Consider the following 14835-nt stretch of genomic DNA (forward strand, 5'->3'; position numbering starts at 1 on the left):
TCTTGACTGCATCAGACTCGTGTGACGTCACTACTAGGCGAAGCTCAATAGCTTTTGATTGATTGTATGGATACAAACATTAAATCGTGAAACTGAAAGTGTACTATTGGGCCGAATCGTGATTCCATTAATCTATTTCATTTCACACAGCCATAGTCATCCTATGTGGCTACACCATTCATTCAAGGTTTGAAGGTCCATCATCTGAAAACACATAGCCACATTAGCAGCTAAAAACACATAGCTATAACGAGCATAGCCACAGGCTCCATCTTGCAAGCTAGCTAGCTCCTGCTAACTCACCATCCCTCGCGGTTCCCATCAGTTGGTCGAGCAGAGCCCGCATCTGAGCTTGGGCCGACATGTCTGTTGTTGGTGATTCTTCAACAAAAGACGACCTCGGTATGTATGAAAACGTATCCTTGTTGTAATTATATTTGGTGAATGTAACAGCAGCTGGCAGCTTATTCGACGAACTCAGCTCTTCGTTTTCATTCTGAGGAGATGATGACAGCACTTCCGGTCAAGACAAACAAAGCTGCTAGAACCAAAATACTAGAACGTCCAACAAGTCAACCTGTGGTTATCATCTGGCTCTGTCCTTCACTTTTACAACCCTCAGAGACTTTAATTTAACATAATGATGTTATACTTTGTCATATATGAGCTCATGTAATCAAGGGTTTTTTGGGCATACAGTTATCTAATATAAAAAATATTCTTTAATAGATAGATAAAATAATAAAACAAGTGAGAAGAGCTATCCGTTATTAAAAAGGCGAATACATGAATGGGAATCGTTGACGAAAACAAATACATTTGACGTCCTATTTAAGTTATCATGCGGGATAATACTGTATCGAACTTAAAACAACGTGTTGAAAATAAATGGAGAAAAAAATTGAAACAAAATATCGTGTCTAGTAATGCAATATCTATGTTCTATTGTAAAACACGCCCATTTCTAGCGTTGACCAATCGGAGCGCTGGATGCGCACCAATCACAGCCACTCGGACGCAGCCACTTCCTACGTCTGTCACACTGATGCAAGGCGTGAAATGTTTACGCAGCTGAAGTTGGTGTGACAGTTCTGTGGATTAACTGGCTAAGAAAAAGGACAAGCAGTGACCACTAAAGTAAGAAATGTCTACGTATTCTTGACTTCATCAACGTGTTCTACCCATGTAAACCTATTGCCGTCTACTCGTGTAGAAAATGAATGAACAGCTTGTCTGAAAAGGTCAAGGAAGGAAGGAAGGAGGAAGTTTGGAGCTCCAGCTACTAGCCACCTAGCGAGGTTAACCTGGGTATGTGAGTCTGACTCACACCGGCGACACTGTCTACTCTAGACTTCCGATCAACTACTAGACACACTAGACATACTAGACATCCCACACTGTCAAGTTGACAGAACTGATCAATCTAGAATAATAATTAAAAAATAAAACAAATACAAGTCTTGACTCTGCTCTGGACATATCACATGATTGGTGCTTTGCTATTATGATAAGGTAAAGGTCATCATGTGGGTTACGTTGTTGTTGTTGTTGTTGTTGTTGTTGTTGTTGTTGTTGTGTTCAGAAACCGCTGGAGGTGTGTTGTTGTTGTTGTTGCTGGCACGGCCGAATAGCTTTCAGCTCCAGACCGATGAAAGGGTTTGGATGAACGAGAAGGCTGTTGCGAAACTGCTGGAGTTCGCATACCTTTGTTTCTGTATGAAAGGCTTGGACGTACCGCAAGTTTAATAGTGGCCTAGAATTGATCAAAGTAGTGAATGTTTTTTTTCATACATTGAGGCTTATATAACCAAAGAGCAGTGCCGTTTAAAACATAGAGCATCTATCCAGAGAGCACCCAATAGTGGACTAGAAAGAGGAGTTGTTTTGTGTTTCTCTTACTCTAACCTCAAACACCACTACACTCTCTTTGTTTGTGTGGTAGTCTGTAAGGTTGTGATGCATTGATGAGATGATGGAGTCTACGGAGCGTGCCAATGAAGCTGACCCTTTGAAGAGGGGCGAGGAGGGGGCCGCGGCTGGGCCCGGGACGGTAACCCCACCAGCACCAGAGTTGAAGAAGAAGAAGAGCTGCTCTGGAGGCTTGGGATTGGCCAAACTGTCCCACTGGCGAACCGCTGCCTTCTTTTTCTCCCTCTTCCTCTGCCTCACCATCGTTTTTGCCTTCTCCTTCATCATCCCCTGTCCCGTGAGGCCACAGTATCTCAGTGCCTGGAACCGCACATATCCCCAAGCAGGTGAGGAAGTCTCATATTTATTTATGCTTACACATATTTACCTGGCAAACTGAACCTTAAGGCGAAATACTACAAATCATTTGACTGATTCTTGGAAACGTTGTTAATCTTGGGGCAAACAGGATGGGGTGAAATAGGATGTGGGATAGGTGCACATTATCTAAAAAATCCGGCCTGTCTCCAAAAGGGACAGGTGTTTCCAGTTATGTTTACATTCTGCAGCTTATGACACAGGACTTCCATAGCATAGTATGAATGATCAGGTTGCAAGTTTCAATTGGCGCATTTCTCTCACTCTCTTGCTCTCTCTCTCCTACGCTTTCATCTCCAATTTCACCACCAATAGTCTAATGCTCTAATCAACACACACACACACACACACACACACACACACACACACACACACACACACACACCCTCAAAGATCAAAGACCAAAGACTAAACTTCCTTTCCTCTCTCATCCTCCATAGCCACCTATAATTTCCTGGCCATAGAGGATGCAAGCAAAGACAAGGTGATGGATGTGCTGTTCGTCCTTAAGGACTCAGAGGGCAGCCAGAACACCACATGTGCTGATGCAGGTACTGGAGGAATGCACATCATAGAGAAACATACACGTCACCTGTGTTAAGCTTGGCCTGGGTCAACATAGAAGTACAATTACAGTATAATGAATTATACTTACAATGCATTTATATACTTAAACATATACTTATAGTGCCCCGCGGTGGTGTAGCGGTCTAAGCACTAACCACTAGTGCAAGCTGCCCACCGGGGACTGGGATCGAATCCCAGCTCGCCAGATCCGGATATGGCCGAGGCACACACAGGGAGCGGCATATTGAGCGGCCGCTCCCGAGGGCGGTATAGGAATAGCAACAGCGCCCCCGGGGTGCCGGAATAACGGTGCTGGGCTCGAGGAGCCAGTCAGCTAGTCTGCCTGGCGATCTCCTCTGGGGCTGCCGGCCACGGGGTCGTGCGGCGGATCCTACGCAATAGGCAGGGGATAATTGGATGCTAGGTTGGGTTCAATTGGCTACCAAATTGGGTGAAAAAAGGGATAAAATCTGAAAAACAAATTTATAAAAATAAAAAAAACATATACTTATAATGCATTTACTTACTTCTTATTTGCCTAAGAAAGCGTGTAGAGCTTTGTTTGACAGTTCTCTCCAAATCAGAACCCAGAATGTCTTTTTTCTACTATGCAGGGAAGGATCGTTATTGTTTGCAAGTTGCAACCATCCCATGTCTTATCGTTGAATTGTATTTGTATATAGCAGTTTTTTTAGAACTCACATCATTGCTTTCATGGTGATCCAGTGGTGGTCAGATACACTATCAGAGTTTGCTGCTTTTTAATGTCATACGGCTGTCCACAGAATGAGGAAAAACTGCTTTTAGCTAACAGCGCTCCTCAGACTTGGACCCGATGGTCAGGGAAGACTGAGGTTGGACACGGTCGTTTCAAGTCCTGGGTTAGGATAGGGACCAGCTCACAAAGGCATGCCCTTAGTTTTGTAGTATGTGTATTTAGTATTTTACTGTGTTATTTGCGCTGTATAATTGTAAAGCCTATAGTATTGCTGTGAGTGGGATCCGGGTCAGGGGAGACTGTCTGAGGTAGAAATCATAGGACGACCTCATTGTGATGCATGGAATGGAATGAGGAATGGTATCAAACACACATGATGAACACTCCCCTGATCCAGGTGTTCACTGTGTCTCCTCCAGGTCTGCCCACTCCGTGCGTGTTTGTGTCGGCAGTAGCGGGGACGGATGGGGAGACCCTCTGGGAGAGACCCCTGGCCCCTGAGTTCCAGTGGGCGCAGTGTGGGCTGGACGGCCTGGGAGAGGGCCAGGGCCGGGGCTGTCTATTGTCACACGCTGACCTGCTCACGGCCATCGACAAATACAAGGGTGAATGGCTGACTGTCTCACAAACGTCCATCTCTTTTCTTCTCTCTCTCTCTCTCTCTCTCTCTCTCTCTCTCTCTCTCTCTCTCTCTCTCTCTCTCTCTCTCTCTCTCTTTCTCTCTCTTTCTCTTTCTCTTTCTCTTGCTCTCATTGTCTCTCTCTCTCTCTCTGTTGTTGTTGTTACCCAACCCAGTGATTACATTTTCAACACCATCCACAACATGTCCCTTCATGTTGTCATGTTTCCAATACTGTTGGTTTAACGTCATACTTACCACGTGTACATCTCTCTCTCTCTCCCTCCCTTGGGCCAAACCATCTAGTTATTGCTTCAATTTCATATAACTGCATTGTAATATAGGTGTGAGTAAAGACCATTTGGAACACTTCAAAACTAGTTAATAGTTGTGAGGGATACTATTTGAGGGAGTCCGGACTGACCTTCATATATCACACATTTTAGAAATGGTGTTTCACTCAATACTCTTCAAACAACTCTTTAACTCAAAACAGCAATTGGGGCCAGTTTAGGTAACTACATTTCCGCTACATTGTAATTTTGGTGGAGTAAACTTGTTTTAATCAAACAGACATAGACAAACAGACTGTCAGACTTGCATTCACCATTTTCTTCTTTTTCCCCCTCCACCCATCCTCCCGTCCCCCCACCCCCACAATGACAACAGACAAGGAGAAGGAAAAACCCAAAAAAACAGCAACACAAATAACAAAAAACAATACAGTATTATTGACAATTAAATGATCAGTGAGTGGTTTAAGGAAAAGGAATACAATTAAAATTAAGATAAACAGACTGTCTCTGTGAGTGGGTTGTGACTGTGGGGGTTTGCGTGTTGCAGGCGTGATCATGTGGCAGCGGCCCCAGCCCCCCGGCCTCGGCAGCACTCTGCCCGTCCTCAGTGTCCCAGACCTGGATGGAGACGGGGTCAAAGACGTGGCCCTGGTGTCCCCTGTACACTCGCAGGTGAACCTCACAGACATATAACACTGTTCACTGTCTCCTACCCCAATTAGTACTCTTTGATTCAAGCAAAGACATGGTGATTTAATGATGCATAAAAGGATGCAATGTTATGGTACTTTCAATGTTTATATTGTAAAGAATTAGCCCTGACATTGATGTATATAAAAGAGATGGGTACCGGCTAACCCAAAATGGGGAACAAACAGATATGCAAAAGGTTAGATACACTGTGACAAGAGAGTGTTTTTCAGATGCACAAGCTGTGAATCTCCCGTTCTACCACATTCCAAAGGTGTTTATTCAGATTCAGAGCCGGTGACTGGGAAGGGCACTGAAGGACACTGAACTCATTGTCATGTTCATGAAACCAGTTTAGGATGACTTTTGCTTTGTGACATGGGGCATTATCATGCTGGAAGTAGCCATTAGAAGATATTAGAAGGTACATTGTGGCCAAGAAAGGGATTCTCATGGTCAGCAACAATATTCAAATAGGCTTTGGCATTGAAGCGAGGATTGACTGGTATTAACAGGCCCAAAGTGTGCCAAGAAAACATTCCCCACACCATTACACCACCTCCACCAGCTTGGTCTGTGTACAGGTGTTCCTAATAAAGTGTTCCGTGAGTGGACATGGGGATACCTCAATCAGTCTCTTCAACAGCTGTCTCAATCGATCTCTTTCCTCTTGTTAATGTTTAACCTCTGTCTTCTCCAGACCCAGCTGGCCATCTTGTCTGGGAAAACAGGGGATCTGATTGGCTCAGAGGTTGTTCTGGACACCGCAGAGACCGCCAAGCACCTCATCCACACCACTAGTAAAGGCTCCCACTACGTCCTGCTGCAGAGAGGTGGGTCACAGCCCTTCCACTCCCTGTCTTTCTCATTAAAAAGGCAGTAAAAGGTGCAGTTCCTACGGCCGTGGCAGCAGAGGGCATGCCTCAGTAAGTTGCATTAAGGACAGTTAAAGCAGCTCTTGAGCACCCCCTGCTAGTACAACATATAATGTTTTGCTGAGTCAGTGCTAGTAATGTACCAGAGTCACCACTACATCCTGCTGCAGAGAGGTGAAGCTCGGTGAAGCAGTGTTGGAATACTTAAACAATGCATCCATTCACCCTTCCTTCCTTCCTCCCTTGAAGTAGTCACTGACCTCACATGTCAGATCTGTGATGTCTCCAAGGCAGGAAGGGAGGCAGGAAGGATGTGCCATCTGTGCTGTGGATTAGAGCAGCCACAACTCTGCCATTAGTGAGCTCTATTCATCTGCTCTCATAGGAACACAATAACTCACAGACCAAACTATTGATCTGGGACAATCCTCTGAGATCGGAACACACTGATTGCACATCAGTCTCGGAAAACACAGCGCATTGATTTTTGAGCTATTGATAGTGTGTTTGAGCTATTGACCCAGTATTGATGTCGGCCTGGGGTCATACAGTAAATGATCATGGCATGATTGTATTGAAATCAAATCAAATCAAGTTTTATTTCTATAGCGCATTTCTCACAAGGTGTGACTCAATGCGCTTCACATGATGACAGAGCACACAAGCAGGCAAAGGTAAAAAACCTGTACACAGTGGATCCAGGAAAAATCCCTTGCAGCCCTCTACTCATAGAGCAACTACTACCAGTTTGCCTACCAGCGCACAACAGCGGGGTTTTATGTACTGTACTGTAGAGTATTATCCTCTCTGTGTCCCCCAGACTGGGTTGTATGGCTTGGCCCCTCTGTAGTGTACTACGTAGTGGTCCTCTGTGGCTCTGTTGGTAGAGCATGGAGCTAACAACGCTTAGGTTGTGGGTTCGATTCCCGTTTGGGATCATATATACTGAAAAATGTATGGACTCACTGCAATGTAATGGTAATTATGATTATCATTATTATTATTATTACTAGTTGTCTGTCGTGTACTACCCTCTCTCTCTGTCCTGTCCTCAGACTCTGGGCTGTACGGCCTAGCCCTGTGGAGGATAGCAGCCAAGGCTAAGGCAGGCATGGAGGTGGAGGCCGGCCTGAAGAAGGACCAGCGCTGGGAGACCAATGCCGACAACGCCTCTGGCCTCGTACCCATCTACGAGTAAGACGGACTCAGTGACACCTAGATGCGAACAACTCAACATGACTCGCGAGATTCCTCAGCATGTTACCGTTTGGCAGCAGACACCCAACAGTTTTAGCGTCCTAAAAGATCCAGTCGGTTGAAATGAAATGTTTCCTGTGTAATTAATCGACATGAACTACCGACTGCATCTGGCTTCTTAAGCTTGCGGATGCTTTAATTTGATAGAGGCATTGTTTTGATCCTGGTTCCTCCTCTCTCTCTCTCTCTCTCTCCCCCCCCCCCCACCTCCAGGTCTTCTACAGTGAGACATGTGTTGAGGATAGGCAAGCCAGACCAGTCCAACTTGCTGCTGGTGACAGATGACAGGGTGGTGCTCATAGATGGAGACTCTCTACTGTCCCTGTGGAGGGTCAACACCAGTACGGTCCTCAGGTATGACAGCTATGACCTGAACCCTACACTGAGAAGTTACTACATGGAGCTTCTGCCTTGTACACAGTTAGAGGACAGCTTGATTGAGGCACCATAAACTCTTATTATTCATTGAAACGTAAAACAAAAATCATAACCATGTAATGAATGGCTAAACGTGTAATACGGTCACTATCTCAGTAACCATAGTAACCAAACAGTGCAGGCCAACTGAACATATTGTTGGGCATCAGAGGAGGAGGGGAAGGTTTCATGTGAGTTGTTTCTCCTCTTCCCTCAGTGAGCCCTCGTTTGGCCATTTCAACAAAGACGGCACACTTGATGTCGTGATCGAGGAGGACAACGGGAACGGGACAAAGAGGGTGAGTTTGGAGACTCTGATTGTTCAAAAAACAGCTGCTGTCTACAATCCATCCTTGGAAAAAAAAAAGAAGCTAATCCTCCCTTTCGGTTTTGACCATGTTCATTTGAAGCTACAGTACATGGAACTAATTGGTACTGTTCGAATGTATGGGCTGTGTAGTACCTGCCTTTGTCCACACGGTGCTCCCCTGAGCTACAGTACTCTGCTCTAGGTGGTGATCCTGGATGGTAGGACGGGCGCGACCCTGTGGGAGGTCCACCTGCTGGCCAGCCCCAACTCCCCCAGACCGGCCTCCGTCTACACCATCAACTCCTTCTCTGTGTTTATGTTCTGGGGGGGCATGCCCTCCGAGGCCAACTCTTCTGTGAGTACGGTACACATACCATGCAGCATTCTTTATCCCCTCAGGGCTACTTGTTTAGGGGTAAAGTGGATATGAACATGACACAAACATAGGCGGTAGAAACGCCTGCTGTCACGATGGTGGTCTCTAGACATTGCTGACTCATTTCTGGATGGTTGCTCCCTCAGAGCCCTCTGGCTGAGGAGCGTCGGTCCTACATGCTGCATCCGCACTATTCCAAAGTTCTCCTGGAGAAGAACAACATTATGGACCACATCATTGCATTCAAAGGTTAGGAAAAGTTATACAATTTTCCAGTTTTTTTTTCTTCCACTTCTTTCACAATTTTTTTATTATATAATTATAATAATAATAATAATTATTATTTATGTGGACAATAAAGCCAATCTAATCAACTGTACTTCCTGTCCCCAGCCACCCTGTTGGAGCGTGGCCGCCACGCCTGCTACATCCTGCTGACGGGGCCGGAGGGCGAGGGGGCGGAGGGGACGGTGGTCCTGAGCAAGCGCAAGCTGAAACAGGACGTCCCCGACAGCAGGGTGCTCCGCATGGACTCCTCCAGCGGGGGCGAGACCAACGAGGACATCAAGGAGGCCTTCCAACGGCTGCGCTTCAGAGACGAATGACCCACCAGGGTGCCGTTACCACGAGAACCGTAACGTGTCACATGTTACCCCACCAAAAAACGTACTGCTGAAAACCATGAAAACACTCTTCACGATATCTATAGCAACCCTCCTGCTGAGAACCCAAACTGTGTACTGTAGCTTTGACCACTGACTACTGACAACCAATCTCCATAGCAACTGTGCAACTGTGCTGCTTTCAACGAAAGTTAACCCCTTGTTGACCCCAGTGACCTGACCTTATGCTTACTGGCCCTAGACTGACCTGACTTTTACTCCTAAATTGTCTTGGTTGGACATAGTCTGTCCTGAGGTCAACCTGATTGACTAAGACGGTCCCTATGACCACACATACATACACACACACACACACACACACACACACACACACACACACACTACCCTTTGTTGATCTGATTCAGACTGTCCCCTCCCTGACAATCAGACTACAGACTGCTCTTCTTCATCACTGTGACTTGCCTTATGTCTTCTCCATTAAGCACTTTTGAGCATTCGCAGTGAAGCTCAGCTTTCTTATTGCGCACAAGTAATGGAAGTCTCTTGGTAGAACCAGACCACCATTTTTCTTCTGGAGTTGATGCAACTGATAACTGCAATTATGCATAGGATAGCTCCTCTGCTGAATATCGTGAGATAGCTTTAAGCATGTACAGTACTGTATGGACAACTGGAAGGCCACTGTGTGGACTAGTTTTATGAAACCGTTGCTTTTAACACTGTTCAACTGACTGTCTGTCAACAGTAAGCTGACTGTCTGTGTTGATATGCAGCAATTGAGGCACCATATAGCCTGTGTGAGCTGGAGTTAGCCAGCAATATATATCCAATATCAAACAAAACTGTGGTTGATGTGTACATTACAAGAGTCCTGCTTTCGAATAGAATCACAACATTTGGGGCTTGTTTCACAGACATACATACATACAGTCCAGTCAGAGACTAAAACACATTTTCTACACACACACTCGAAACACACACACACTACAAACTCTCCATTGAAAGTGTGATTTAGTCCAGGACTATAGGCTTAATCTGTGTCTGGGAAACATTAGCTCATTATAGCCTTTAGTCAGAGGTACTGTAGATGACAATCAGGTACCATGGGGTGGATGGAGGCTGGTGGAGGAAGAAATTGGAGGAATGAGGAATGGTGTCAACCGTGAATGATACTGTTCCTTATTCCATTCCATACATTAAAATGAGCCTGTCCTCCGATTTCTCGCCCCACCAGCCTCCCCTGCAGTCTACACCACGAGTAGATGGTACTGTGCTAGTCCAAGATGCTGTAAAAGAAGTACGGTCTTATGTACACTAACATAACTGTAGACCATTATTCAAGGGACTCAAACGACATGGTCAAAAGCTTTAAATTCCTGGGCTACCTTCCTACATACAGTAGCTCATGATAGAATGTTTCTTTATTTTTGATTAATATTTGTTTTTAAACATCTACCCCTTAACTATGACCACGTATGGGAATGGGGTTTTTATGGTTAGCCTTGCTGTAATATATATATAGAACCTGTAGAGCAGGCTTCCTTAATTTGGAGCTGGTTTTTCCTTCGCATTTGACTGATTATTTTTGCTTGTTGGAATTTCAAATAATATAATAAAATCTATTGAATTTGAAAGAAGACTTGCAGTGTGTTTTTCTCTATGAATTTGGTTGTTTTACTGTGACAATACTCTAATGTTATATAGACTTAGAAGGAATGGGTTGATTGAGGGTCGATCACGTCATTGCCTAATATGTACAGTACCTTTACTGTATATCAGTAGTCTTGGACGCTGTACTGGCATGCGCAGAGTAATCATTTGCCGGGGCTGAGGCGAGAGCCGTGAGTTCAGTCACGTATCACACCGGGTTTCCGTATACCTCAATGTAATGGGCAGACTGATGTGGGACAGAAAAGGGAGGGTCACCGTCACGGGTGCAAAGTATGCAGAGGTGGGAGAGAGAGACTGTGTTGCGGGGAATGAATGACGCTCGATCGGCGCTGAGTTTGTTTGGGTTCGTTAAGGGATTATCGTCATTGTAGTGTAATCGTCTCAGACAGTAGTCTAGACTCTAGCCCATGGTTATCCACAGAGCGCAGGTTTCGAGGGTCCACAAGTTCCATCTTTTCGGTCGCTAAAAGCGCATCACATGGGTTACAGATTGGTACTTTTACTGAATGATGTACACTCAATTCCCAATAATTTGATCTAAATCTCAAACGTATAATCATTTTTTTTTAAAAGAGGTGCATTTCGAAAATGTATTCGTTAAATTGGACAGGTGCAGTAGCCTACATCTCGAACAATATCTGGAAAATAATAAATTCACATCTTTCTGTCTGGTTTTGATTCCTTTGGTTCCTGGACAGTTGGTGTGAGACAAGGTGGACAAGGTGACATTTCTGGCTACGGCTATGTTTAGCTCGTATTTCCCCAATGTAAATGTAGATTATTAATCACATGCACGAGAATAGATTCCTTACAGCCACATAGAATGTCCCGGTTACATTTGTTACATTTCTCTTTTTTTTCTTCTCCAAAATAAACTATTTTTTTCTCCGGCTCACATGGCCTAAAAACATGCATTAACCGGAGGTCAAAGTCGAGTTAAAATGTTATCAGTGACTTCCGTATCCAATGCAAACACTGTACTGTTAGTTATACTTATACCAAACTGCTATAAAACATAATTACACAAAATGTTTCAATTTTTGTAGTTGAAGTTAAGCATTATATGAATTAATTTCCATTGGCTATATTAAAGTGATCTTGCACATTGTGTCTGATGTTATTGGTTTGTCTGTCGCTCCTCATTCCAATGTGACCTGCGTCCGCCATACCGTTACGACAAGACTGCACGGCTACAACAACCCGCAGTGGCGCGCGCAAAGACGCACAAGGCAGTCATCTGAAAGCCAAGAGGAGGAAAGCGCGTTTCATTTACAGAAGTCACTTAGAACAACGCAGCACCTGTTTCAATAAGGTACATATTTGCTACATTTCTCTTTGTATTTCTTTAACATGATACAATGCATTGTATCTAATATCTGGAATGTGGGCTATTGTTTTAATCAACTTTGGAAACTATTTCTGTTCAATGATCACGTTTCAAAATGAAACCAACCATTAATAGGATATGATAGCAGCTACAGGCTTCAGTAGCCTAAGCGTCATAAGATATTTTTATTTGTGCATTACTAGTGAATAGCCTTCTTGTTAATGTTAATTAACCGTTAATTAACCGACTTGACAATTAGGAGAGATATTGTCGATTAAAATAACGATTTATGAGAAAGTGACGAACATCAGGCCTAATGGCTTTGTTTTTAGCATAGCCTACTATATATGATTATCTAAATATGTATTTTAAATATCGGTTACTATTGGTCATTAGTTAGTTGTTAGTTTTAGAATAAACTATTTGAGAGTTTAATGGAAGCTGCTGATTATTGTTTTCAGTTTGATGGAATTGATCAATGTGTAGACTTTAAATGTGAGGGTCCCAGTCGAATTTTAGAATGATCTTTGAGGTGCTGCAATCCTGAAGCCCCCCGCTGTTAGCTCTCCATAATGAATCTATTTGAATGAATGAATCTCTCAATATCCTTCTCCCTCTCTCCATCTCAATATCCTTCTCTCCTCTCTCCCTCTCTCCATCTCCATCGATATAGGTCAAGGGCATTGACAACTGCGTAGCGTAGACAATTATTCTATTTATGTGCGTCATGTCTCGTCGGTGCTATTTAAAGCCCCCCCCCCCTCTTATTGAAGGCGATGTGAATGTTTCAAATAGTTTGCGTTGTCACTAACACCGTTTTTCTTGCACCCTCTTATCATCTAAGCATGTTTTCCTGACAGAACTGACAATGGCAGACGAGATTCAGACTAAGCTGCAGAATTACCGCACCGCTCCCTTCGATTCCAGGTTCCCCAACTCAAACCAGACAAGGAACTGCTATTGCAACTATTTGGGTAAGACAGATGTCAAGGTTAAACATAGGGCCACCTGTGACTCGGGTTATATTAATATTTACATTTGGAACAGGAAGTCAAGATAAACTGAACTAAACATGTGTTATTCATAGTTAATCTCTGTATGTACAGTAGGCTTATCATATTCATGACTCAGGGAACACATGTTCTTGTGGAAATCTACGTTTTTTTTATGACCGCATGATGAGGTAGACCTGCCTCACACATGGAAACTCAAGTGTCACCCTTGGACCTTGAGGATATACTCTTACCTGTGGTAAATGCTGTGTCTTCCATGTTGGAGATCCAAGTTTGAAACCCGCCCATCACATTGACATACGCAGGTCTATATGCAACTGAACACATAGATGGGTCATGATTGACAATGTCTCTCCTCTTCATTGTCTTTGCTGTTTTACTTAGATTATCATCGCTGCCAGAAAGCCCTGGAGGCCAAAGGAGTGGACATCGCCCCCTGTGACTGGTATAAGAGGGTCTACAAATCACTGTGCCCCATGTCTTGGGTAAATGTTTCTTTCCAGTAGCTTAATGAGGGCAGAGAGAGGGTGAGAGAGAGTGAGTGAGAGTGAGAGTGAGAGTGAGTGAGAGAGAAAGAGAGATTTATCAAAAACATTTACTGTGAAGATAATTAAATTGAATGGGTATGCAGCAGTAGACTGGACTTATTTGAAGTGATGTTTCCAAGCATACCTTTTCAACATTGCTCTGCACTGGAAAGCGGGATAACATGCTGGTACTTAGTGTGTGTGTGGCTGTGTTGCACGTACACACTACTGAACTTGAAGTATGGAATGCCTAGTCAAAAAGGTCACTGAGCTCAAAGAGGTGAGCACACGTTGATAGGAGGGCTGTGTTGGTGGTGCAACTAAATTTCAGCTATGGTCGACTCGTAATGAATGCAGCATGACAACGACTAATCTGGACTGGAACATACGGTCATATGGAGGATCAAAAAAGAATACAATTGAGATTGGACTTCAAAACTGTACTTTTGCAGAGACAGTAGACCCTAGTGGCCAACAGGTTGTACTGCTGGATGCTTAGGACGACTCTACTCTGACATCACCCCATTGATGTTTGAGATTTAAAATGGTTAAGGTTAGGGTAAGGTTAGAGTTAAGGGTAGGGTCATCCCAAGGATCCCACTTAGCACCTACCATACAGTACATAAACACTGTTTATCAGAGGAGGAGGTTAACCCTCAAACGACTGATCTTTCTCAGAGCTCCTCTGTAAACTGGATTCATTTTTAATTCTACTTTACATAACTTTGTTAAGAAAAGACACATAACCAAATTCTAATAAAGGATATGGAAGATAATTTCCATCTGTAAGTTCTTTGCATTTCCATCTGTAAGTTTGGAACTTCAGCTAAGTCATACTATACTATATTCTGTCAAATAGAGCCTTTTTGTTTATGTTTATGTGTGTGTGTGTCTCTCTCTCTCTAGGTCCAGAAATGGGACGAGCAGAGAGATGAGGGGACCTTCGCTGGGAAGATCTAGGTCCTAGATCTAAGCTCTAAAAGACCCATGGTGACGTCTCCACTCCAGGGGAGGCTGGTGGAGGTAGAAAACTGAGGACGGCCTCATTGTCATGCATGGGATGGTATTAAAGCCATGCACGACAATGATCCCCGTCCTCTGATTCCTACCTCCACCAGCCTTCCCTGCTTCACTCCCAGGGTCTCCAAAGACTGCGTGCTCTTCCACTTCACTGCTGTTAATGTTTGTACGAGTGGCAGGAGGGACCCCGGGCTGGGTCCTTTCCTTCCCCACTCACGCTCCTCTACTGCGCCTTGGGATATA

At 44.2% G+C, this 14835-nt stretch overlaps 2 protein-coding genes across 3 annotated transcripts; both read left to right on the forward strand.

The window, feature by feature from the left end:
* Positions 1–1969: 1969 nt before the first annotated feature.
* fam234a (family with sequence similarity 234 member A) lies at positions 1970–9150 on the forward strand (the record flags this gene model as incomplete). The annotated part of the gene is made up of 11 exons (XM_080541536.1): positions 1970–2255; positions 2727–2837; positions 3991–4176; positions 5034–5158; positions 5877–6009; positions 7107–7245; positions 7522–7662; positions 7943–8024; positions 8238–8399; positions 8558–8660; positions 8805–9150. 11 exons carry the CDS (start codon positions 1970–1972, stop codon positions 9014–9016), a joined length of 1680 nt encoding a protein of 559 aa, XP_080397662.1. The 3' UTR covers positions 9017–9150.
* Positions 9151–11888: 2738 nt separating this feature from the next.
* cox6b1 (cytochrome c oxidase subunit 6B1) lies at positions 11889–14627 on the forward strand. Of its 2 annotated transcripts, none has more exons than XM_080541839.1 (4): positions 11889–12017; positions 12877–13006; positions 13430–13530; positions 14479–14627. In XM_080541839.1, the coding sequence occupies exons 2-4, from the start codon at positions 12901–12903 to the stop codon at positions 14530–14532; spliced, it is 261 nt and encodes an 86-aa protein (XP_080397965.1). In that variant the 5' UTR covers positions 11889–12017; positions 12877–12900; the 3' UTR covers positions 14533–14627. The 2 variants fall into 2 exon arrangements, with proteins under 2 accessions (XP_080397965.1, XP_080397966.1); XM_080541840.1 differs by having other exon boundaries at positions 11913–12017; positions 12893–13006.
* Positions 14628–14835: the final 208 nt, after the last annotated feature.

Source organism: Nansenia antarctica (assembly GCF_963989245.1).
Source record: "Nansenia antarctica genome assembly, chromosome: 11".
In the NCBI taxonomy this organism is placed as follows: Eukaryota; Metazoa; Chordata; class Actinopteri; order Argentiniformes; family Microstomatidae; genus Nansenia; species Nansenia antarctica.